The sequence below is a fragment of the Tachysurus fulvidraco genome, chromosome 10 (assembly GCF_022655615.1).
Source record: "Tachysurus fulvidraco isolate hzauxx_2018 chromosome 10, HZAU_PFXX_2.0, whole genome shotgun sequence".
In the NCBI taxonomy this organism is placed as follows: Eukaryota; Metazoa; Chordata; class Actinopteri; order Siluriformes; family Bagridae; genus Tachysurus; species Tachysurus fulvidraco.
In genome coordinates, this window is record NC_062527.1 from 12,775,074 (window position 1) to 12,801,679 (window position 26,606).

General features: G+C 36.6%; 2 protein-coding genes and 1 long non-coding RNA gene across 4 annotated transcripts in view; 2 read left to right on the forward strand and 1 right to left on the reverse strand.

Moving 5' to 3' along the window:
* Window positions 1-1,541, forward strand: part of osbpl5 (oxysterol binding protein-like 5) — a 31,538-nt gene extending 29,997 nt beyond the window's left edge. For both annotated transcript variants that reach the window (XM_027173261.2, XM_027173260.2), the window contains exon 22: window positions 127-1,541. In XM_027173261.2, coding sequence (XP_027029062.1) covers window positions 127-256 — 130 coding nt within the window. In that variant the 3' untranslated portion in view covers window positions 257-1,541. The remainder of the gene's footprint in view (window positions 1-126) is intronic.
* A 16,070-nt stretch (window positions 1,542-17,611) lies between these two features.
* Window positions 17,612-18,869, reverse strand: phlda2 (pleckstrin homology-like domain, family A, member 2). The gene is made up of 2 exons (XM_027172965.2): window positions 18,314-18,869; window positions 17,612-17,955 (listed from the first exon to the last, which is right to left on the reverse strand). The coding sequence occupies exon 1, from the start codon at window positions 18,763-18,765 to the stop codon at window positions 18,346-18,348; it is 420 nt and encodes a 139-aa protein (XP_027028766.1). The 5' UTR covers window positions 18,766-18,869; the 3' UTR covers window positions 17,612-17,955; window positions 18,314-18,345.
* A 668-nt stretch (window positions 18,870-19,537) lies between these two features.
* On the forward strand, window positions 19,538-26,523 carry LOC113659894. Its single transcript, XR_003444711.2, has 4 exons — window positions 19,538-19,651; window positions 23,743-23,823; window positions 25,207-25,298; window positions 26,298-26,523. It is a non-coding gene; the product is annotated as an uncharacterized LOC113659894 (long non-coding RNA).
* The last annotated feature ends 83 nt before the right edge of the window (window positions 26,524-26,606 follow it).

Genomic DNA, 26,606 nt, shown 5'->3' on the forward strand with positions numbered 1-26,606 from the left:
ATACCGTTAAATCAAAAGGAATACTATAACCTGATCATTGTGTGATGCATTCACGCAATATAATAAAATGTTTTTTTTTTCTGCTCTACTAATGATTACTCTCTCTGTTCCTCTTTGTGTGTTTAGAAACCTGAGTGTGTTGAGTCGTGAGTTGATGCGACGTACAGAGCAGAGTCTGCATCTGAGCTTTCGGCATTGCCTTTTTCTTTTTGTCCTGATGCTCTTTCAACTCCTCATCAACTACGTCTTCAGTTGAGGGACCATCATCTAGTTGCTCTGAGACCATCACATTACAACAGTTGCCTAGCAATAAACACAGTAATAAACTCCCAACACTACACAATCCTGAGGGTCCCACTGACTATCTCCAGGCACTCAGCACTTCAGACATGCAGAGCGCAAGACTCTTTTTAACCAATGAAAGATGGAGGGGAAAAGTGTACTATTGCTTATGGACGTGCAACTTCTTTCATAACAGTTTTCAATTTTGTTGTTTGTTGGACACATCTAGGCTCCATGGGCAGCTTTGGCGTGTGAGAGCAATGATATGAATGGTTTCTTGTGAGATGCAGATGTGTGAATGAGTTTGTTTCCCACTCCATTAAGATGGGCCTTAATACTGAAGCCAAATAGAAAAGTCAAAACAGAAGAATAGTCTGTGAAAGAACATCCATCAGTGCAATTCTGCATGCATTTGTGTTAATGTCTGAACAATATGACTCTGCTTAAAATAATCATTTTACCAAAACAGTATTCCTCATTTGTTAAATTGTGTTTACATGTTTGTTTCTGTACCCTACGCTTAAAAAATGCACTGTTGCCAAACGATAAATTGTAGGGACAAGGAAATAAATAAATGCTTCACATCCTAATGAAACTTAGATAAACAATCAGCCATAGTCCAGAATACAGATCCATGAGGCTGATGTAGCATTTGGGTTGGTACTGGTACATTGTTGGCTTAGATCGGCCTTGAATTTCAATGAAGTCTTTTATAAGGAATACGATGAGGGTAGGTATGTAGTGTGTATATATTTGTTTGGAACACAATGCCATTTTAAATGAAATCAAGAATGTATTTATTAGATTCTTCCTTTTTTTGTAATCATGCTATTTTAAAAAAAATTATGCATCACTCATTCAGGTTTTCTGGGAGCAATATGGTCATTGTTCTTCCGCAAAAAAAATAGTGTGGAACGGTGAGACAGGGATTTATAGATGGCTAGCTGTTCTCTTGTCTGCCTGTAGTGTAAATACACCAGATAAACTGTAGAGCACTGTTGTGATTTGACTTTGAGCACACAAATTTTTCATTGTAGCTAATGCAAGTTTAGCACGCTTGTTCAAAAAACATGAGTCAAGTCATAAGGCTCCGTAAATGCAGGAGTGGAGAGACAAGTGGCTATCTTTTTCTTTTTTCTTTTTTTTTACATTGTATGGCAGTCTGTAAAACTGTTCTAATTGGAGAAAGATACCAATAGCTCACTGAATGTCATTACTTATTACATATTGCAGCACTACAGTAAACTTTTCAACTTTGACTGTCTTCATATGTCTTTTTACATCTTTGACTTGGATCACAGGTTTATTTCTTTTATCACCACAAGAGGGCAGCGCCGTTCTGAGATTTAATATCATCAGGGTCCAAACAGTGGAATTTCCACCTGTTTTGTTGTGCCTGGGTTCAGCAATGAATTTATTTGTCATGTCTCACACCTCAGTGTTGGTTAATGGCTCATATGAAGTAAACACTCAAAGCTTTAGGAATGTGCAGTTTCACTTGGTCTACTAGTATAAAAGGTTATTATTTGAATGTGGCAGCTGTACACCTTGTACAGTGTTTTACCATCTGAAGGCTTGTGCTTGTGTCCTTTTTATCTCTGTACATGTGTTATTGTGAAGAGGTGTGAATTATTTGCCCAACATGGAGCTCGCATCCCTTCCCTATCACATTGCACTTTTTGCCAGCAGCTAAAGAATCATACTCTAGACACAGAAACCCAACAGTGACCTGACTAAACTTAACAGACTTGTAAGAAAGGATTAAAATGTATAATCATGGGACAATTTTAGTCAAATAGAAGTGTGCTGTAGTCATGTGTGTGTGTGTGGGGGGGGGTAATGTAGTAATGAGTAGTGTGTGTGTGGGGTTGTGGACAAGAAGTACAAATTCTCTCAGACAACAAAAATAACACGATGCACTGCATGTGAGAAACCATGACAGCAGCTTAGCCATGTTCCCACCATCTTGTGTCGTTCCTCCCTCAAAATAACCAGAGATGCCAGACTTTAAGCAAAGAACCCTTAGGAGCTATAATTAGCCTAGAAGACAACAGTAGAGGGTGTTTTTGTGGTTTTACCTGTGTTACACTAGACTTTGCAGACACAGGTGTGTCCAGGTTGGTGAATAAGAGGACAGCTCAGATGAGATTGCTTGCAGCCAATTTATTTCAGGTTTTAATCACTGGTTATACTTATGTGTCTGTGAGTAAGATTATAGGCTGTTTAATCAAACCAAACGTTCACCAACAAAGTGTTACCCAAGGGATGTTATTTAAGTCCCTTTGATTGTTTCCTGATCAAACACTGGTGCGCTCAAGATTTGGTGAGATCTCTTGGATATTTTCCCAGAGCACAGGCTTTTAGCGATTAGGGTAGGTTTGCTGTGAAAGATGGGATAATAATGAAATAAAACACAACAGGGAATGCTGTTTAAAAAAAAAATAAATCAACAACAAGGTGGTGTGATGTGTTACCCCAGCATGGATTATGTTTCTAGAAAATTGTTGAATTCTCTTCACTGCTTTTGTCAGTTTGTAGTAACCTTTAATATTAAGACGAGTTAAGACTAGTTTACTTCCTGTTATCATTTGTGTTGTTATTTGTGTTATAGCAACAACCAATTGCTCCAACAGGCTCTTTTTTTTTGTCATGTTACAGTAAAACCGCAAAGCCCTCTGTGTCAGAGCTCTTAAAAGAATAGCTTGATAGCTTGTTACAAAGCTCTTACACTAGACACACCTTTCAATCTCATTAAAACATTAAACTTCACCATATACATTATGATTAGTGTCCACCATGTACATGCATGTGTGTTATTACAAAAGGAATTATAATGGAACCTTTTAGAACAGTGCATTAATTTAGACTTGCCCTCAAGCCAGCATTACTGTCAGAACTGCTGCTATAGAAAAGAACCTTTTATGCACTTTATGTACCATCGAGTCTATCTGCAAATCTAAATGTTTTCCCTGACTAACCTAAACTTTATTATGTGAGCCCTTTCCTTCCTCTTGTTATTCCGTATACTTTTTTGAGTTTAAATATTTTGACATTAAAAAGAAGTAATTTTCCTTTTTAATCCATAACTTGTATATACTGTACAGTATTAGAAATCAATTCCATTCTCTCTCACTCTGCTGCTATATGGACTATATGGACTAAACTAATTTTCATTAACACTTTAGTTTAAGGACAAGTCAGCTCACACCAGCTGCTTTACATCGGAAGTCTGAGGAATCCTCCATCATTACATTCTAAATGTTTTATAACATTTGTTTTATTTGTATGTTTTATTTATTTGGACCTCAATTAAGTTTTGCCCTATTTTTAAAATAACATGTTGTACATCATTGGAGCTACTCCTGTTCCTTGGGCTTTATTTGTTTGGATTTCTTACTTGCCCACCTGTATATTTACTCATATTGTTCTAAATCCCACACAGTGGTCTTTCATGGCGCCTCACACAGTGCTCTGTATTCAGCGTGTTTTGATCCTCCCTCTTTCCAGAGCTGCAGTGGCAATAAGCCCAGGCCTACAGCATCCATGTCTGTCTGTGGGTGCACACACACTGGTGCTTTGTGTTCGGACGCTTGCGGGGGCCGACGGAAGCGCTATGGAACCACAGGGCCAAATTAGGCCACATGTGTGCTTGGACGTCACACAAAAGAATTCCTCCCTCCCACTGCTCTGTGTGATTTTTTATTCAGGGAATCACATGCACCACTGTTTATGGTTTGTGAAATGTATAAACCTATATACAGCATGGAATCTGTAATTAATTAGATTAGTTTGTCAAAAAAAAAATCAGAATTCAAAAGGATACCATATAGTTAAAGCTTATAGACATCCTGGAGGTATTAGTCAGATATGGACAGAATTGAATGAACATTTAGTCATCTGCTCACACTGGCGGTGCTTCCTTTGTGTGTGAGGAACTTCACCCTACACTGCTGAGTGTCTTACAGACCAGAAGGCTGTCTGTGGGTGTTTGGATGATGTCATGCCCTTAGGCTGGGATCCATGCGTAGGGTCAGGGGTTAAGCCTGTTCTCTAATACACTATGCTGCCACACTAATGTGCACACACTGACATGCTTCCTCCATATTTCTCCAACATGACTCCAGTCTACAAGCCTGAACAGGACTTTTGTTTTACTGCTTGCATACCCACTGCATACCCACTGATCTCATACATTTCCAGATTTTGCTATGCAGCCTGGCATTAAATAAAAGCATGATATGTTGACTGAGGATGATTCAACTGAATGAAAGGGTCTGTATTTTTATTGAGCATAAAATGTTTACTTATATACACATGTTCACTGAATGCAAATGTTTGTATTTCTCTTGGTGCACACCCAATAAAATAAAAAAAAATGAAAACCTCAAATTTCCACTCAAAAAATTAAACAAATTACAGCATGGTCTAAATATGAATGTAACTGATCCTAAGTCAGCAACTATCTTGATTAGCAAGCTCAAAAGTTCACATCCTTGATGATATGCTCCAGTTAATTTAATTGCCATCTTAAGGTTTTTAGACAATGAACACATATTTACTTTATTAATGATTTAAAGCATGAGTCAGCTTTTCCAAGCTATAAAATAAGTGGGAAGAGTGAGGAAAGTGAGACCAAAAGCAGAAAATTCTGACCCATTTATAGGTCTGGAGACCTATTTTACCATAATCAACAGTGAATTCACAATCACTGTGTTTATAAAGAACTACCAAAATAGGTTTGTGAACAAAAAATAAAAAATAAAAGTTTAAAAAAATTAATTAAAGAAAATCACAAGTGAAAGATTAACCAAAATAAATAATGAGAAAACACATATTCACTACATGGGAAGTGTTTAAAAACCTGTAACATGGAAACTATGCTAAAATCAGGTGATTGTCTATGTGGCAACTGGTGACTTCTTTACATAGTAAAAGTAAGGACATGTAAGCTTACTTTAAACTTTTTATGTTCATTCTGCTTTCTCCTTTCTCCTTTTTTTCTTAAATGAAAAGCTACATTCAAAAGCCCAGAGTTTGTTGTCCCTCTGGATCCCTTGCTATGTTAGACTTTCTTTGAAGAAGTGATTTGTGAGTGATCACCTTTACCTCTTATTATCTGTGAGCCACTGAAGGCAAACTGAGGTGTGTCAGAATGAACAGGGTTGGGCTCCTTGTGCGGATGTTTGCCCAGTAATTACAGCTATACCCAAGTCTTTTTAGTTCCGCTGTTTGAGACACATGTGAATGAGACATGCCTAGACATGCAGGACTAGACCAGAGTTCTCACTCTCATTCACACACACACACACACACACACACACACACACACACACACACACACACACACACACACACACACACCCCACACACACACACTTTCAGCAAACAACAGGCACTGTCTGAGTCCTACTCACTCATTACACTTTCAGCATGTCTACAGAGACAGCAGATTAAATGTACTGTATAAGAGCAGACATATTAGCTAGCTGCTGACCTGGTTACAGTAAATCTAAAGCCTTAGTGGAGTGAACAAACATTGTGCTTGTAGTGTTTTATTTAATATTGTGCCAGTAAATACTGTTCATGTTCCTCACTGTGTCAACGATTGTCTTAATGTTGTACAGAATTCAAATTGTGACTTAGTCCAAATCCAAATTTCAGGAGTTCAAGTCCAACAAATCCAATTAAAGTGTTAATGGTACAGTGTTATGACTAAGAACGCTTTCATTGAATTTTGCCTGCCTTGATTTATGTAAATTATTGTTTCATAAGCTAGATGTAATTCAAACTATATTGTTTAGTCCAATAAAATTCATGAAAGTAACCAAGTTATTTCAATTCTCTTTTATTTATACTCAAAAATGACAAAAATCTTCTGACTTTCCAGGTTGAGTCACAGCTAGCAGACAGATAGTGGGAATGCGATTCATTACTCTTTCACAACTGTATACAGTGAAAATTGAACAATACTGAGTGTGTCAGTATTGTTGTCTTTATGATTGCAATAACAATTATTTGGTTCAAGGCTACAATATCCAGGAGAGATTATCTACTGAAACAGGGGTGAGACTTGGGCATAAACTGTTTTTAGAAACCGGACTGTTTCTTTGATTTAGATCCTGCTGACTCAAAATAAAATAATATGACTAAAATGACTAAAATGAATAAAATGTTTGCTTTGTTTAGATTTAGGAGTTAGGACAGTTAGGAGTGAATTGTCCTCTGACGACAACTGAGCAAAACATTTAAGCATATTCACTTGAAATAAAACATTATAAGCGATTTCGGTTGTTAAATTTGGTTAAAACCTTGTATATTATTTTATTATATAAAATCCACAGATATCTACAGGATTTGTCAAATCTGTGTGTGACTCTTACTTGTCCATAAACGTAGCAGCAGGTTACAGGTTAATACAGTTAACAGGTTAATGTTAAAGTCCTAAATTACCTTGATTGGAGTTATTAATACTGCTTTGCCTTATAATTATAAATAATTAAGATAAGGCCATCCTTAAAAATATTCTTGTTTGCCGTAACCCGACCGACCCTGTCAATTTAGGACAGACTCAATTTTTTTTATTTTTTGCTTTAAGTCCGACCGACTTGCCGGTTGTAAATTTGCGTTAAGACCGACCTTTTTTTTTACTCTTCAAATAACTAATACAAAAACAATTAAATATTATTAACGGGTTCATAATACATCTAAAGAAAATTCATTAAAACAGCTCGACACCGCTTTAACTTGGTACGAAGTTCTGGAAAAATTGTGTCCAGCATCAATATAAGGTTTGAGATGATGCGCCCGAAGGCACGGGTTGAAGACCCAGTCAGTGACGTCACGATATGCTAATTTGTTTAGTCATACCTACGTAATCACCATCACCATTACATTGAAAAAATATATAGACCTACCGACCCTTTTATTTTTTTTTTTTTTTTTTTTTTTTACTGTTACTGCAAACCAAAATATTTTTAAGGATGGCCTAAAATGAATTATTAAGTTATAAAATGTCATTTTTATTTGGCTGAAAGTACTTTGAAGTTTACGGCTCTTTGCTGAAGGGTCTAGCAATGGGAGTTTTGTAGGGGTCACGATAATGAGGTGTTTTTTTTAGTATAAACCTTCTTTAATATTATGGTGCAGGAGCACTGTGTCTCTCACTGTGGCACAATAATAAAATGTTATTTATATTATCAAGTATTATGTACTAAAGAACTGCACTTGCTCTCTGCAGTCTCAGTGATTAAAGTGTTTATCAAGACCTCAAACTGGGTCCTTAACTACCACATGTGCAACTTGTGGAGAGAACTGCTTATATGATGAAGCTCTCTAATTACAGCTGTACTTTACTGCTTGGGTTTGCATGGGATTATACAGTATGTCCTCCTCTGCATGATGAAGTCAAAATGATGTGTGTCCATGAGGTCTGCTTTAACACCTGCATCTGCACTGTCTCACTTCCTCATCTCAAATCTGACACGCGTCTTCTGTAATGAGTGAAACTGGCTCCAGGGCCTGAGACAGAGTCATCTGTCAGCCCCGCTCACTTCAAAGCAGCCCTCAGGGTGAAAGAGGGGCCAAAGAACAGCGGCGGTACACACATCTCCACTCCACACTCGTCTGTGTGCCCGCCCACACTCTGCACACTGCTCTGACCCGTCTCGATGGCGGTGTGTGCTAACTGTAGGGCTGAGCATGACTGGAGCTGCACTGTGCTTGTCAGGTCTTGTTATAGAGCACACTTCTTTATACACTGAGACATGAACACTGCCCAGATGCACACACATATACACAGCTACAACCCACACCCAGGGCTTAAACAGAAACATGACACATCTGCCCTGGTTTCAACCTGAAAACTGTATTTCTCTATACATATTAGAACAGACGTATGGGACATACACAGAGATTTTCTGCTCATCATGTTCAGATAGCAGCTTGAATCCAGTCAGATTTTTATTCTGGGTGCCAGCTATCAGCACTCTGATCTTTGTTAAAAACTAGAATTAAAACACATCTAATCTCCACGTGACATCCAGTTCATTACTCTACACTACACAATGTTAAACCACAGCGCTGCTGAATTCTCCAATGTGTACGAATGAACCTGGGATTATCCGTGTTTTATGTTCTTTCTGACAACAACACGTGAAAGATGACATACACATAATTACTGCTTCAGAAGTGGGACGTAGGATTATTCCGATAGCACATGAAGGCATCGTTACACTTCATTCCATACAAATGGACAGTGTAGTGAATTCTGGAAATCAGGAAATGGATATTCTACACCCTGATTTCACACATGATGTACAGTAGAAAAGGTTGCTTGATTTGAGCAGCCAATATACAGCATGTTGTGTGCTACTCGTGTTCCATTACAATGATTTTATAGAGTAATTATAGAGTAATTATAACACTTTATAAATAAATACTTTTGTCTCAATTCACTTATAATTCTTCCTTATTTACTCTCTTTAAATACTTAATGCATGCAGTTAACCAAAACTGATAAAATACAATATCTTGTGACTGGAGGAGGAAAAGGCTTTAAATAATATTCTGTATTTTTTATGCTAATAAAGTGTAAAATCTTTTCACAGATTTTGTGAAAAGACATAAAGATTCATTCAAAAAATTTAAACTTGAAAGAAAATTCATGCTAGATGTTTTTTAATTGCATTTTTAATTTGCTAGTCTTTATCCTGCCAGCCTGACATTTTAACTTTATAAAACACAATTTCCTTCACACTGGATTTCTCTTCCTGTCTTTTTCTCTGCTCTCCACCCGTGTTGTGTCTGCCAGCAGTTGCCGTCATGACCAGCTGTCGTGGCCCTGATAAATGAGAACTTCCTTTGGAATGGCAGCACAGCTGAGAGGTTTCTGTGGACATGTATGTATATAAATATACATGTGTATGTCTGTGTGCACATGTATGACTTGTTTGTATGAGCAGAAAGGGAGATGGGTATTGAGTATTTGAGTGGGGCAGTGAAGAAGAATAGACAGATCTTCAACTCTGTATCTTTGACAGCAGCTTAGACATCAGATCCTGGCACATGGACAGGACTTTAAGTTGTGGAAGCATTCTAGGAAATCCATTTCAGCCCTAGAGACTTTAGAGTAGTTTGCTGTATTCAGTCCACCATCTCCTAACACACTTTACATTTTATCTACCCTAACACTGAATGATCTGACTAACCATTACTTCACTGCTCATCAGACAGAGAACATCTAACACTGAGCATATTATAATAGCAAATGTCATTACTTTATATGCATTTTATTATAAAAAATAACACCATACAGTCAACTCTAGTATTAAAGAGATCTAAATCTAGCATGAAATAGAATAAAGGCTAATACATAATACAAAGAACACATGCACTGAGCATGTCATGGACATTTTGCTAATGTGGGCAGTTTCAGATAAAATTGTAACTGGTTTGAAACTTGTTCTCCTGTTGGTATATACTGTATGTTCTATATGTACTGTATTTCTTTGCCTAAGGTAGGAAGAGAGCTAAGGTACTTAATTTTCAGTGTATACAATACACTGAACAATGTCTGCTATAGAAATCAAGTCAAGAGACAAGTGTTTTTTTATTATTACATTGTGACACCTAATCAAAATTCAGTAGAATTACTTAGTACAAAGATGTACATGAATAATTATAACACTAACTGGGATTCCTTCCGCTTTTATACAAGTCTAAGTTGTGTAATGACTTGACTGTGATTATACAGCATTCATTGTGCCTCCATTTAGCTGGAAACGGACTTCAGCAGTTCACAATGTGACTGTATTATCCGGCTTATACTTGAAGTGCCTGAATGCATTTCCTGCCATTCAAAGTCATAAATATTCTTATGACAATTCTGCAAATCTTCATAAATAAACATGGACACTCGCTCTATTGAAGTTATGAACATATACTAAATATAATAAATCTGGATTTACTTAGTTCTCTGTATCTGTATTTAAACCATAAGTGATCCATTTTTTTAATGTGGACTCTACCACATTGCAAAATACTGGCAAAAACAAAAGCTGCAAAAACAAAGTTATTTTCATTCCCAATCATTCTAACAACAAATAAAATTTTGCGAAACTGAATTTAACTCCACAACCAGCTGACATTTGTAAATTAACATTAGGCTTTATATCTTCTGTCTAATATGACTGAGTAATCAAGCTAACTATGTTTCATTGCACTGATGTCTTTCCCAAATCAGTTATTGTTGATTGTATCTGAATGCAATACACAAATAATGAATATTTTATCATATATACTTTAGATATTATGGTTTGTTACATTCTAGAAAGATCCAAATCGACTTCAAAACTGAGATGTACTTAAAATGGCATTTTATTATATGGTTTTATGGCAAGATTGTCTTCTAATAATAGAGAAAGATTATTTAAAAATACAGAAAAACGTGCAATGATCGTACAAATGATTGTAAACATTTTTTGGAGATTATTTTTTACAGACGTATGATGCCCTGTGCACAGCACGGGTCTGTCCTATGCATGGGTTACATGGAGCAAAGGCTCTATAAATAAATCAGAAATGTGTGCACATCATTATTTCCTACGCAAACACTAAAAAAGAAGCTAGGTCTTTTTGTGTGGTTTTTGAATTGTAGTTTGAGTGGATTTTTTTTTTTTTTTTTTTTTGCTGAAACTTGGCAAAACTGCCAGCATGTTTCATATTCATGCTTTTCAAGCTCTGTATGAAAAATAAAAACCTTGCAGTTGTGTTACTTTTTTGTTCTGTGAGATCCCAGTTCTGACAGATACACCTAGTCATAGTGTGAAGCTTTTCTCTAATTGTTTATAGCAATTTCTATAAGTATAAAACACACTATATGCTCAGACTAAATAATGTATTTGTATTTGGTTACATCCATGTTTAACAGGGTGGAGTAGGCAATAGATTTGAATACAGCTCAGTTTTTAATCTCTATCAGTCCCTCTGAATTTCACATGGCCTCCGAGTGTAGCAGCCACACTTTGAAGAGGGCTCCTGTGACTCAAAGATAGCTTCACACCCATTCTTACACACATATACACACGCACAAAAGACATGCACAAAAACCTGCAGCCTAGATTTACAAAGATTTAGAGCAAGCCTTAATTTAGAGAACCAAAATAGAAGAAACAGCAGAGCCATCTTCTGTGAAAGGGCTCTCTGTGTGAGTTAACCATAATCATGTGAAGGGTTGCATTTGTCTCCATTAGTGCCAGTTAAGCCCTAAATGGAACAAAACACCCAAGAGGTGACACATTTTCTGTGCTTTTTTGTAGTAAAGAGCTGGCATGTATGGTTCCCATGCAAACACCTGTATTCTGTTACATTATTATGAAAAAAACGTAGCCACCAGGGGAGTACAAGTGTCTACAATAACCTGTGATCTTATCTGCGGAGCTGAATACGGCTGCTGACCCAATTACACAGTCACATCCATACAGCCCCCACACAGATGGCTTTTCAGAGGACATGCCTGAACTTTTATGAACTAGGATATCCATCCTTGCCGTGTTATAGAATTGACTTCCGCACCCTGCCTCATAATCATTTGACTGTAGTGGAGTGAAAAAATTGGCCATTGTGTATAGAATACAATAGACTACATCCTCAGTTTCTGGATCCCTAAAGCAACACCTACGCTTCCAAAATCAGGCCAGCGGTTGTTGAACAGGGACCTTGTGAATCTAAGCTTCCTGGGAAAGATACGACAGCAGAACACAGGTGCAGGAGTTTCATTGCCAAAGTGCTGTGGTGGATAAGAAATGATGGGACGTTCCTTCATGCCTGAGTGAGAATGTGTGTAAAAACAGAAATTATGTGTACTTGTTAAAAAAAAAAGGATTTAGGCGGTTGTAAGAAAAGGTATGAACACATGAACATATGAATTTTCATAATGTTTTGTAGGCTGAATTTTATACAATGTTAACAATGAAACAAAGCCTCCAAACTGTACTTTTCCTTATCATTGGAGTGGTATCATCAGAGGTACACCTCATATCTAGAGTATGTATCTGAATATATAATGTATAATGGGAATTTATGAACTTAATAGCTAAAGTACATCACATTCTTCTTCCATGGTAATACAGACATACTAAAGAAACAAATGATGTAGCCTTAATGGGACCATCAAAGTGAACAAGGAAGATACAGTTTGGAATCATTATACCTGAGCAAGTATAGCTTATGTTGATCTCATTTCCTCCCCTGATCTAATCGCTGTACCATATCCCACAATCTGGACCAGCTGTTTTTTTAAGGATTAGCTTATATTTAATAATGAACTAATTTATCAATGTCTTCCTTTTACCATCTTCCTCACGTGGAGGAACACTGATGACTGTTTGCTAAATCGATTGCCTGTGAGATGGATGCTGTTAGAATGATTTGTGCTTCAGGGACAGGAGGTCAAGTAGTTAATAACGAAACTCCTGTTGGGGACTTTCCACTTGAAGGCTTTTCTCACAGACAGCCAGCCTGTGAAAAATATCAGCATGTGACCCTATCAGCATGTGATTGTGCTGCACACATACAACGTGACAAGCTTTTCAACGGCATAAATTTAGTTTGTAATAGTTTTAAAAGTTTTATTGTTCAATAGCATAGTGTGCCACAGAAAATGAATTGCTTGTTCAAGGATCTGATCCCCATAATAATGACTTTAATCCTTTTGATAGAAATTAAAGACGCAAGACTGGGAACATTTTAAAACTTAAAACTAATAACAAACATTAAAATATGTAGGAAGATGCACATAAAAGATACATTTGGAACACCACTACAATAAACAAAGCCATTTCTCATTTTGCTCCTGACCAGCCAGCTCTCTTCTATCATATGAATCATATAACTAAGAGCAATCCGCCGTCTTCTGCATACAAGCTCAAAAGATAACAACAATAAGATAACATTGTTTAACCTGACAGGCTTTAGAGTATACCAGCCAGAGAACATGGTCAGTTTTGCTCCCTTGACTTACAGCCCTGTTTGGCTGTGACATCATCGGAATCGGAAATCAGAATAGAATTAATTTCCTAGTTACCGGATTGCACTTTTTGATAATATAGTGTAAATTTATAAAAGGGAAATTATTTATAATCACACCAGATGAGGATGGGTTATTGTTAAGGTCTGGCTCATCTATTCAATTCAATTCAAATTTATTTGTATAGCGCTTTAATAATATACATTGTCTCAAAGCTGCTTTACAGAACATAAGAAACATAATACAAAAAATGTTATATTAAAATTTATACAAAAATTCAAGATTAATATTAGTTTGTATTTATTCTTGATGAGCAAGACTGAAGTGACCGGGGCAAGGAAAAACTTCCTTGGATGGAAAAGGAAGATACCTTGAGAGAAACCAAACTTAAAAGGGAACCTCATCCTCATTTGGTTGACACTGGAGGGTGTGATTATAAATATACAGTCCAACAATTGTGTATTGATGGGGAGATTGTTGTCCTCAAAGACCAAATGTAGTTAGCATCTCCTCTTAGAATGTCTGAATACTTCATGAAGCGGAATCCAACTGGAGCTGGTACATCCCTAGATGCCTCAGGATCCTCACAGGGTTGGCCTCATCTCAATGAAGGTCCAAAATCTTCCTGACAAGGTTCTCAAGGTTCCTTTTTCAGGGAACTTAGCACCATCACCTTTGCATTTACAGCATTTACAGCATTTGGCAGACCTTTGCTTATTAGGGATAAATCTGTGATACATTAGGGATAAAATTGATATGAAAATAAAAATGTAATTCAGTTGAATTAAAAATTGAAATTTGTGATCTTGTGATGATGGGGAAAACTTTTCTGTTGTGCCGCTCAGGTGACACTAAAGAAATTTTAGTTGTACTATGTATTCTTTTAAGTATACATTTAATATGTAGCAAGATATTTAGTAACTTACAGAATAACTATGAATTAATATGGAATGATATGCTCACTGGCATGCTCTTTTTACCACCTTTCCACCACCTTAAGTGCTTTGTAATCTTTGTAATCGTGTGTGAAATATAAGCCTATGTCTGGGAGTAAATTGAGTTGGGAGGAATAATATCCCCAACCCTTGTTTATTAAAAAGTATGACATATTCTGGAAATGGGTCTAGCTGGTGCTTATTGCAAACATTTATCTCAGTTTTTATGGCTGGATCTGTGGTGAAATTGTTTTTTTAACTACAAAACCATATTACATACTTGCCTTACAGACACAAATATGTATTTGTGTTAGCTCCTCGGCTGTTTCATTTTGTCTTTCTCCATTGGTTTGTTCCCTGATGAAGCCATACATTTCTTTGGCAGACATTTCCATGGCATTGTCTCTGTCAATCCTTCATTTCAGCTCTGGGTGTATTCTTTTCTTTCTTATTGTTTTTTTCTTTTCTGGTGTATAGTTTCAAAATGCCTTGAAGGAATCAACTGCAAAAGCTTTTACAAATGACATTACACCCTCTACATCTCTGTCCATACCTCTCCATCTGTCTCTGTATACGGAGCAGACAGGAACAGGAATAGACAAAGCAGACAGTGAACAACTCTGTCAGCTAACATTGACCCACAGACTGTTAAACATATGTCTTACTATTCATATGCTCTGGTTTTCTCTTTGCTTCCTCTCTCTCTTCCCTCTCCCTCCTTCGCTCCACGACTTCTATAGACAGCTGCAGATGGCTTCATTCTTCAGACCACATGATTTTCTTCTTTATTGGGTGCAGCACGAGTCTTAGCGCTCCTCATGCTTAGTGAACAGTGTCTGAGATGCCACATTCACTGGATTCCAATTGGTAATTTCAGCTAAATTGGAGGCACTCATAGACATGAGATATCTCCTCATTCCAACATTGTGTATTCACTGTGTGTGTAGCAGAGGATGGGCACTAAGTCTGAACAAAGTATTTCAAAATATCTTCATTTAGCAGTAACTGGGAGAAATTATGTACTACACCCAAATCACACACATTACACACATTTTGTTATCATACGGAATATAGTCACATGACTTGTAGTAAAGCATTTATGCAATTTACGCTTTGATGTTCCACAAAAGAACCATGTAGGTATGTGGCATTTTTGTCATGTCACCTTCATGCTTTATTATGAAAAGAATGTGTAGGTGTGACTGGTATTTGATCACCTGACCTTCTCGTGTGATTCTTCTCAAGCTACAGTATGAGAAACCTTAAAATTCCCTTTTGTCTGAAAGAGAAATATGAATGAACATTAGTTAGACTCCCAGCAGACTTGCTCTTCTCCATGAAACACAGCAGCTGCAGTCTGCCTCGGCAGCAAAATAAGTATATGAGCCAACTAATGAAACACTCACACATACTGTTTACTAGTTTGAATAACTCAAACACACTTTGATTGGTGAACCGTTGAAATCGGATGTTATAATTACAACTTGTGGCCATGCATCATGTAGGAATGATGGTAGTTTGTTAGTAGTGATGGTGGCATGTTTAGAAAACAGTGGATCAGGCTTGTTTTCACAGCACCACTGATGTCTGGAAGCATGTCTGTCTGGCTTAGTAGATTCTTATAGCCCCTTGATGACTCATAAAGTTGTGGAGAAGAAACCAGAACCAGAATGAGCCACTGTTCTCTCTCTGGGAGAAATCATTTTAAATCATTTCAGATCAACTTTAATGTTCAGGATTGAAAAATATTTTTGAACATGGTTTCGGAATTAACTACTGTTATTTTCTGTATATTTTAAATCTATTTTCATATCAATTTCAGTTTCAATTTTTTCTTCTGAATGCTAAAAAGCAGTCACTCATAAAATCAGATGTTTCAATAATCTGCCATGAGTCACAAGGGCATATAAAGTTATGACTCCTAGGATCTGAGTGTAGCCTTGTGGGATAGGCTTATCTATTAGATATGGGCTCAGAGAGGCATTTCCGCTTACAGTCAAACCTTTAGCAAACACAAACACCGACACTTTCCTGTTTCTCACAGATGAGTGACCTTGGAGTCATATATTCTCAAGCCATTTCTACAAATACCTGTGCTGCAAGCCCAGAAAGTAAACATTACAAGTCATACAGTGATACTAATTTCTGTTCATGTGATATAGTTATAATGAAAGTGTCTGCTATAATATTGATTTTAAACTGTATTACAAACACAAGTAGACCTCTGGGAAATTTCTATAAATTCAATTTGAGATTTCCATGTTTACTGTATTTTAGTCAGTATTTGCCAAACACAATATTATTAAAGCATGAGCACATGATGATGCTCTAAAGACTAAAGTGTTACACACTTCTCACTTCATGGTCAAGTGGCTAGAGGACGAACTCGACGTGAAGGGCAAATTAGCGAGACGTATTTTGGGATACGATCAGAGCGTAGCATTTCTTCTTAGATCAGGCTAGCCTTTGATCTACAGTGTAGTCTGATCCAGCATCAAAAGCCTGGCAGCAACGTAAAACCACACACAGAGAGCTGAGTTATACACTCTCTACAGTCGGCTCACACATGATCACCTTTCCATATGTGCTGATTTAAGTCAGTGAATTGCTTGGATGGCTGGAAATATTTTTTATAATGGCTATAAAGGGAAAATAAATTTCAAAAGATGTTTTATTAGCTAAGTAGCCACGTTATATTATATTGAGAACAAACTTATCATATTTATTTCCCAACATATACCATGTACTCTATTAATATCATACTAATATAATAATTTTACATTTGTTCTACAATACATCCCTGCTACACAGTAATATGGACAAGCCTTAGATTGCACCAGAGTGAAACTGGCTAGTAGGTGTGTCTAAGTGACAGTATATCTTTCTGTATTTTGGTTATTGTTATATTTATCAGGTACTGTAGCGGCTTGTATTGAACCTTGGGTGAGTCACACATGATTACTTATAGACTTAGTCGTGTTTATTGGCACAAGCCTTTGTTAAACCCTCATAAACTCTGATAATGTAAAGACTATTAAGCCACATAGTTGGACTCACACCCAGTGTCACACTCTTAAGGATTTCAGCATCCTGTCATCACAGGGCAATGTAGCAATGCAATAAAACAGGTCTATTGAGTCTCTTATCTCTTATGACGCCACATTGTTCATGAATGAGTAAGGGACTTTCCGTAGACTTTAGAAATATCTGAGTTTCTTTACATCATTCTTTTTAGATGTGAAACCCTATCCCTTTTATACTGTTGTAATGTAATCTATTATGTTTTAGATTAGTCTAAAAAATATTTATGATATATGTGGAAAGAATTATTAAGAGTATGTATGATGCAAAACACAGCCAAAAGAAATGCTGTATTTTTATGAAAATTTATTTAAATTAACATTAAAACAGGACATGTAAATAACTTAAAGACAATCAAACATTTTTTATCCATACTACATTCCTTGTAGCAAATAAATAAGCACATTTACAAGTGAAATCCAGGGAGTATTAGGATTCCTCATATTGAAGAACATTGAAAGTTCGAGCATTCAGTCTTGAGTGTCTGTTTGGCCTGTTGAAATTATTTCCGAGATTCTGAAGCGCTCCAGCTCAGATATTACACCTCTTATCTGTTGTTGTTTCTTCTCAGACATGGTGCAAACATCTCAGCTTTGGTCCAAGCTTTCTTCTGCATCTATCGCTCTACATCTCCTTAAAATAGGAAAAAAAAACAAGAAAAATTAATTTGTGACCTCAATGAGTGGGTTTATCAGATATTTGTCTATTGATAGTCCTTTTTTTTAATATATCAAATATTAGATATTCAAATATTAAACGTATTTTGGATATCCAAAGAAAAACTGCAGCTTTATATATATATATATATATATATATATATATATATATATATATATATATATATATATATATATATATATATATGTGTGTGTGTGTGTGTGTGTGTGTGTGTGTGTGTGTGTGTGTTTGTGTATATATGTGTGTAACAGCTGTATTAAATACAATGAGTGTGACACTCCAGAGTGTCTCCATGTGTTAAATCCAGACTCACCGGAGTGTAAGTGTGTGTGCTGAGTGAGTATATCACGGTGCCCGGACCATGCGTAAAGCCTCCTGCTGTCCCGAAGTGGAGGTTTCTGCGTCCTGTCTTGTTTTAAAGTCCTGGATGGCTTTTCTGTTCTGGAAATCGATCAGTGCCATGGTGATCATTGCGTTCCAGCCTTGATCCTCGCCTGAGCACCGAAAGTCGATCTCCTTATCGTCCGTGGTGACGATGGTGAAGTAGACGAACTTGCCGGTGCGCTCCACGCAGTCCACTTTCTTAATGCACTGCAGCTTTAGCTCTTTGCTTTTGCTTTTCTTCTGCGTGTCGGCGTAAAGGTTCAGGCTATCCGTGGTCAGGACGCATGTCTTTCTCTTCCAGAGCTGGAGCAGGTTGTCGCTCCTCTTCTCCAGGTCGCCCTCCTTCAGCACCTTGGAGCTCTCTACCGAAGTCATTTTCATGTTTTGCGGAGGAATGGCGGAAAGCCGTTAAGGTAGAGGTTTAAAAATAAGGCTCCTGTTCTTGATGTGTCGGAGCTTCTTCTTGGTGTGGCTGTGACTAAGAATGAATGAGACTGGGAGTGTTTATAGCGTTGTCGCTTTGCCCGGCCTCCAGCACGTCACATGCGCTTTCGGTATTTGAATAATTCATTGGCGGAACGTGGGCGGAAATGTGGCTCAAAATGACCTTCACCCTTCAGCTATTCCCTAAAATACCTCATTACAACATAGCAGTGTGTTGCTCTTAGGGCCCAACTACAATAACTCACTCCACAATAACCCGTAAGATCTTATGGACCATTCGATTGTTTTTTTTTTTTGTTTGGTTTGTTTGTTTGTAGCAGATAAGCTAATAAAAATACAATCTGATGCTCAAGTCTATAGACTTAAACTATATATGTGTGTGTGTGTGTGTGTGTGTGTGTGTGTGTGTGTGTGTGTGTGTGTGTGTGTGTGTGTGTGTGTGTGTGTGTTAAGCTTTGGATGGCCATATCTAGGTATTCTGCTACTATCATTAGCTTACACGGTTGTGTTGCTTAGAGCAAGTATTTAGAAATTCTCAGTGTTCAGGTGCATCTCGTGGTACAAATGTTTCCAAATAACGATGCCGTTTTTCAAGATGATAATGTGCCCATACACACCGCCAAAACAGTTCAGTCTTGGTTTGCGGAGCACCAGGATGAACTTCAACACCTGCACTGGCCAGCCCAATCACCTGACTTGAATATCGTTGGATCAGTAAGTGAAATTTTTGAGAAATTCATGAGAAGCTCCAACCTCCCTGAAGTAACTAGAAGACATTCTGCTAGATGAATGCCAAATTTGTATGAATCTATTCCGAACAGAGGTAAGTAGAGGACGCAGAGAAAGAGATTTTACATATTTCTATGATGTTCACTTTATTTTGTCCAAACCCTATATATTCTTTATATATAGCATAATTATGGATTTTTTTTTACTAGTATTTACAGTATTTTGTTCTAGTATTATCTAGTCAATATTTCTGTTGTTCTTTTGGCTTAATGTTTCTTTTGTTCATGGAAATCTGTGTTAATACAGATTCAGCTCTTAGTAAGCAGTACAGTACTTAGATTTTAGTACTTAGTACTTTAGGACTTAGACTTAGTACTTAGAATCTAATGTTTTTAATAAATCTTACTTAAACTTATTTTTTATACTGTCATTTGCAGATATATTTGACTGTACTGCAATTTCCAAAAATCTTTGTTAAAAAATGCTGCAAGTTTTAATAGTATGCATATCTCCTTTTCTTAATAATTAAACCAATATCCAGTTTCAAAGGCCATGTTATGATTGTATATAGTGTAATTTAGTGGTCTTCTTACATTGCCTGTTGTATTGTTAGCTGTATTATGGTTGCCAGGGTGTGTGGGGGTGTTGTCTTGGGCACAGAGACATACAGGCATGTTTATGCTGTGAGTCAGTCTAACCCACAGCATTTGAGCCCTTATGGGAGGGATCTTGAAAGTGCCTATTTGATTCAGATCTTGGCTGACAATGCCTATCTTCACTGCTATATCTAACATGTGATTACTATGTCAACGGCATGGTGTTAGAACAGGGTTTCGTTTAAATATCAGGTACTCTGATTAAACCAGCACCAGCAGATTGTGTTTCTAGCACTGTGTCACAACTGAATCTTATCATGTGTGCTGAAGATGGCATTTCACTCTATCTCTGTTAATCAGTGGGTGTATTTTGAGGACAATGAATTCTTAACAAGCTGGACAAAAGTCATAACAAGGATTGAGGTCAAGTATTGCAATGAGTTAAGAAGAAAAAAATAATTTCTGGGTTGATGGATACAGGTACAGTTTGTGTTCAATTGATAATTTATGCTTTGCAGTGGTACAATATTTTCAAAGTCTGTCCAAATAAGGAACAAAATTGTCTTTAAACATATTCGGAACTGAATTGGATGGGACTTTCCAAGCCTGACTTCAGGTCTAGTTCAAGCAGTCAAGTCTGGACATGTCTGTGCTTTTGACTTTGCCATGTGCCTGTGCAAGAAAATATAGAGTCAGTGCACTGAGCTTCAGTTCATAAGAACACAGTAGCTCTTTCATAGACTACAGTCTTAGCTTTGTTTTTGTTTTCCTTTTTGGAATTGAGAAAATATTAAATATCCTGGTTATTGCTGCATTTATTTTTGTCTCTTAATGAAAGTAATACACAGAAATGGACAAGTTGACAAACAAAAAGAGCATGAAAATGGCAAAAGTACAAACACTGCAATTCACAATGAAATATTTAAAATGTCATGCATCATAGTTATGCATCATTCTTATAAGTAATCATATCAGGATTTCATATTGTTTCTTTACTTTGTTTTGAATATTTTGACATTTAAGTGACCTGAAGAGTTTAAATGACAACTGATGCTTATGTTTTTTGGATATTATAGTGATGATAGTGATATGAATATGAAGTTTTTTAAGATGTATGATTGTGGAAAAGTCAAAGGCAGAATGCACGATTAAAGTGTGTCTTACTGTGGGTAAAATCTATTCAGTGCATGTATGTGGTGTTTCCTCCACATGCCAACAGGTAGGTTGGATATGTTGAATTGCCTCTAAGTGTGATTGTGTGTGTGTGTGTGTGTGTGTGTGTGTGTGTGTGTGTGTGTGTGTGTGTGTGTGTGTGTGTGTGTGTGTGTGTGTGTGTGCAGCTTTGCAAGGGACTGGCATCCCATTCAGGGTGTATTCCTGTATTTTACATCTGGGTTAAGCTCCTGATCCATCTCTGACCTGGGATAAAGTGTTTACTGAAGGCGAATAAATGAATAGTCCAAATAAAATTGCTCAGAATATGAACTCAACACTCTCCTTTATGTATGTAAAAAAAATTACTGACATCATTTTAAGCAAGGTGATCCCAAAGACATGTGATCAGTGCAGGAAATACACAGTGTAGCTACAATTACTTTAAAATGAGATCCTGATAAGGCTGTATTTCCATATAATATATAATCGGATTATCACTATATGCATGGCAGATATGATGATCACATACAGTAATGTAGCTGAGAGGTTGTTATGGTAACCATGACAAGAGTGCAAGTACAGCTGTGTGATGATGCCACGTCAAAGCTCACAGCTGCTATCTGATAACTCTCCACCAGGGCTCCATACATGTCAACAGTCCATCTGTGGCACCTCTTCTCCTTTCCAATTGTTTTGGCCACCTATATATAGGTCCTTAAGGCCCACTCTGCCCTACAAAGACCTCACACTCGTAAAGTCTCATGTCATGCTCTGGGCCAGGAATGTAAGACCGATGAGTCTCTGTAGCTATATGAAGCATTGTTCAGATAAGCTTGTTCTACAGAGGCCTGGGCAAATGCTGATGCACCGTGGGAAAAAGAACAAATGGTGCTAATGTCCTGGACAAGCTTTTAAGGCCGTTGGAAAACAATGCCGGGAGAATGAGGAACTCCTGAAAGGTCAAAAGTTCCAGTATCTATACCAAGGTCTAAACCCTGTCAATGTGAGTAAATTAGAGTCATTGAGAGACATGGAGCCAGTGTAAGATGCTTGTAATGATATGTACTGTATTTAAAAGGGAGGTAACATAAGTTTAATTTATAGTTCTACATAAACAGATGTTATGTAAATTGATACAAATAAAGGTATGAATTAAAGAAATCTTCTAAGAAAGATTTACAGATAATCATTAAAATAGTGAGATTGGGAGGTTTTTACACTGTATATTTAACATAAATGTACAGAGCTACATGATGCATTACAGCATTGTTTTTAACTGCTTCTGAGTTTACTGGTCTAAGGGAATCTATTGTTAAAGAATGGATTGGATCTAAATTTACTGACAATATTGAGACAGCGGTAAGTGATTAAAACACTGGACTAGAGATTGTAAGGCTTTGAGCTCAAATCAAAGCGCTTCCCTTGCTGGGCCCTTAAACAAAGTCCAGCAACATTTAGCTGCTCAGTTATATCATTGAGATAAATGTAAGTTGGTCTGGGTAAGGTCATAGGCCAAATGCCATAGATATAAACATAAGGGAGACCAGGTTTATTTAGTTCATTTTGCTCAGTTTCATTTCAAATAGTTGTACAGGGTTTCCCAAAAATCTCCATACACATGGGAAATGCTTTAGAAAAATGTCTAAAAATGTGAATACTTTTGACAAAGGAAGAACATAATGAAATTCTCATGGCTGGATTGGGAAATGGTCACATGTTGCAATGTAATATATAAGAAAATATAGTAAAACTTGCAAACCAAACCAAGAAGTGGAGGCCCATGAACATCCACTGATGAAGACACAATGGAAATCATCAATGTGTAGAGATTTTGGAACACCCCTTTACCCTTGAGTGATCTGTTGAGTTTGAGTGATGAAGGTTTGTTCATGCTAGTGATATTATTATTATTATAAATTGTGTTTAGAAAGTTTGGTTGTAAGCCTGAATGCTGAATGAGATGCCTGAGGACACTGAGGTTGAGGATCTTGCATGTATGGAAGAAATCACCTACCTAACTTCAAGAATTTGGTTTCTATTTTTTATTTTAGGAAACAGAAACAGCTAAATTTGTTTTAAAAACAATTGTTCCTGGGCTGAAGTAGAGGATAATATTGTTGAATTTGAAGCAGATTCACTAAAGATCCCAAAATTAGTCTTAAATTATTTGTGATGTATGAAACCCAACTGTAGCGGATCCAATCTACTCACAGTAAAATAATCAACATAGAATTGCAGATTGATCAGCATGCATATTGTGTCCATTTGAGAAAGTGTCCACTGTTTTGTTTAGAAATAGTTTTGGCATCATGAGTAAAAGATTGGACCACTGACACCTGTTCTGTTGTTGTCTGGGTCTAACCTAATAAAAATATCTGCCTAGGATCCTCTAAATCTTCAGCATCATCTAAAAGTGTGTGTTTTGTTTGGGCAGACTTTGTATCTTGCTGTGGGATGGGTGACTGACAGATGATCCAGGACAAAAAAAAAGCAAGTTGACGGTTGCCTGAGTCTGGTAGGTACAACCCATTAGGTGTTATAAAGGTTCACCTAACCACTGCTCATTCATGTCACAGACAAGCCAACAAATTCCAGCAGGTGAGGCTGCAGCTTTCCCATGACAAGGAATGCCAGAATTCATTGTCTTTCTGCATAGCTGTCTAATCTACCTGCTTCCTCTTCATGACAAGGTTAAGTAGATTCTATAAATACTACAATGCAATTTTTAGATTGATATTTATGATTTGGCATTTATGAAATTTCTAGTTGTACCTTTCTGGATATAATTTGTGTGATGTATATAGAACATATTGGTTTTATTGAAGCAAATTATTTGTCATGAATTGATTTGTTATGTTTAGGAAAAACAATGTTCCTAAAGATAAGATGGAACGTACTGCACTGAACAATATCACACTCAACAAACCACGACAAAATCGTTCTTCTACTCTGTCACTGATTCGCATTTACAAAGAATTTAGTTTAGCTTATCTCTCTGCTATATACAGAGAGATGCACATGAGGTCATAGATATATATAAGTTTTATATATAGTGTATATACTGCATCATGTTACCCAGTTTTTTTTTTTTTTTGTAGAACTCCATGTCTATTTCTGGATTCAGTATGGTAAGGTATATTGGATCTGTTTTTTAAAGTGCTTGTCTAAGTATAGTGTGATTCAGTATACATTTAAAGTATCTTCTGACTTCAGAAATGGAGATCAAGTAAATAAATAAATAAATAAATAAACAAACAAACAAACAAAATAAATAAAAAAGGATGGCTAAAATTAGCTCTGTGGTGCAGTGGATATATAAAACCTGTTTCCCGGAAACACAGCAGAGTATATAAGCACATAAACCATACAAGGTGTGGGCTATTTGTAGGCCTATAAAATCCACATAAGATCTGTGTTTATGTCAAAGTCCATGGCCTTCCTACAATTGAATCTTACCTGCTTAACCTTGATCCATTAGTAGCTTAAAAAGTTGATACAAATGGTTTAACTTATTAATGAAGCTGATATTACTGGAGTGGAATCTGAGAAAAGAAACCCCAAACTCACAAAAAACAAGAGATGAATCTAGGGATTTGGCTCATGTCCATTGCACTGCCATGATAATCTTAGACTTCTTCTCATGTTAGCAGTTCATTTGTATATACGTCTATTTCAGGAGTATGAAATTGAACCACTTGTTGCATGGGGAAATGGCAATAGACAATGTATAAAAAATGCTTACTGCTGCATTAACAGTGTCAACGTCATTGCTGATCATTGGGAATATTTGTCCTGATAATACTGCTAGCCAAGTGTGTTTTGGTGTTATTGTTAGCTTGCTTTCTGTCATAGTGACTCACCACTTGTTATGATAAACTAATTTTGCCTCCCACTAAAGGAAGCCATCAAGGTCTGAGACTGTGTGTGTTTGTGAAAGAAAGACATAACATCTTAACAAGAAGGAAAAGAACAACCAAAGATTGTCCCATGGTCAGTAACAAGCACATCATGAACATCTGAAATGTCAATAACAGAACATTTACAGTATATGTTTAGGATGATCCTAAAACACTAAGACAGAACATCTGTCTCATAACCTACTACCAGTGGTGGAAATACTAAACATACAGATTTAAGTAAACAAGTCTTCCAGTGACAATCTGCTTTATAAAACTAATCTGAAAATGTGCGAGTGTCATTTTTCTAAAGTTATATTAATCAATCAAATGACTTATGCTAAAGTGAACACCTAAATCCCCAACAGTATATAAACAAAAGAGTCTTACACAAATAGCTGAAATATGTTGGGGTTTTAGTAGCTTGGAAGATTGTTGGATAAATAGCTCATGTTAATTCATATATTTCAATCTACCTAGCTGAGCTTACACATTATCTTGAGCATTTCCAATTGAATATCCAATGAGCTTTCTAGTACATATTCTATTTGGATATTAAGCTGATATTTCTATGGAGTTTTGGTTCACATAACCCACAGATCATTAGCAGATGTGCTTTCCTTTAAGATAACTGATAAATTGGACTAGGGATGCTCATCTGTCTTCACCGCATCAGACTTTGCTGCCTCTGAACAAGTGTTTGAACCTGAAGTGTAGACTTTCAGCAATAAATTGCATTTAGTTAGATCTTGAATGTGTTACTTAAAATATGCACATTGTCTATTTAATAGTTTACAGTCCTCCAGATTGAAATACATTCCAATACTATATTAATCTTTTATTAGGTATATACTATCACTGTAAAGGAGATGTAAATTTAGCATAATTCATTTCAATTACTATGATTTAATTAAACTTTCCAAAGTCTCCATTACAGTGAATACTGATCTTTCCACCCTGGTTATACAGCCATGCCTTGAGGCATTAATTTGAGAACAATTTGTAAGTTATTATTTTAGCACAGTTGAGTCACAGGCCTGGCTTCATTGGAACAAAGCTGTTTATATCTCTGAAATGGCTGTTGATGTTGCAGGACATTAAGAGGACAGGACACAGACACACAGAGAAGATATAACAGAAGGGCAGCTGCTGAATTATCACTGGATTTGTATGGATAGTTTCTCAATACTGCTAAGAGAAACAAGATAGAGGTTTTGTAAGAACATGTTTCATAACCTGTAAAAGATGAACTCATGGAAAGGTGCTAGATGTTCCAAATTTATAAAAACGCATGAAATATAAAATAAATACAGTTTAGAACTATATAAAAAAGTTTAGAGCTATATTAGTGATATTTTGAGGTAAAGTGTAAATAAAGCAGTCCAGTTAAAGAATTTAAATT

What these genes read in the sequence shown, in the direction of transcription:
- phlda2 (XM_027172965.2), bottom strand. Translation starts at nt 18,765, where the DNA reads ATGAAAATGACTTCGGTAGAGAGCTCCAAGGTGCTGAAGGAGGGCGAC.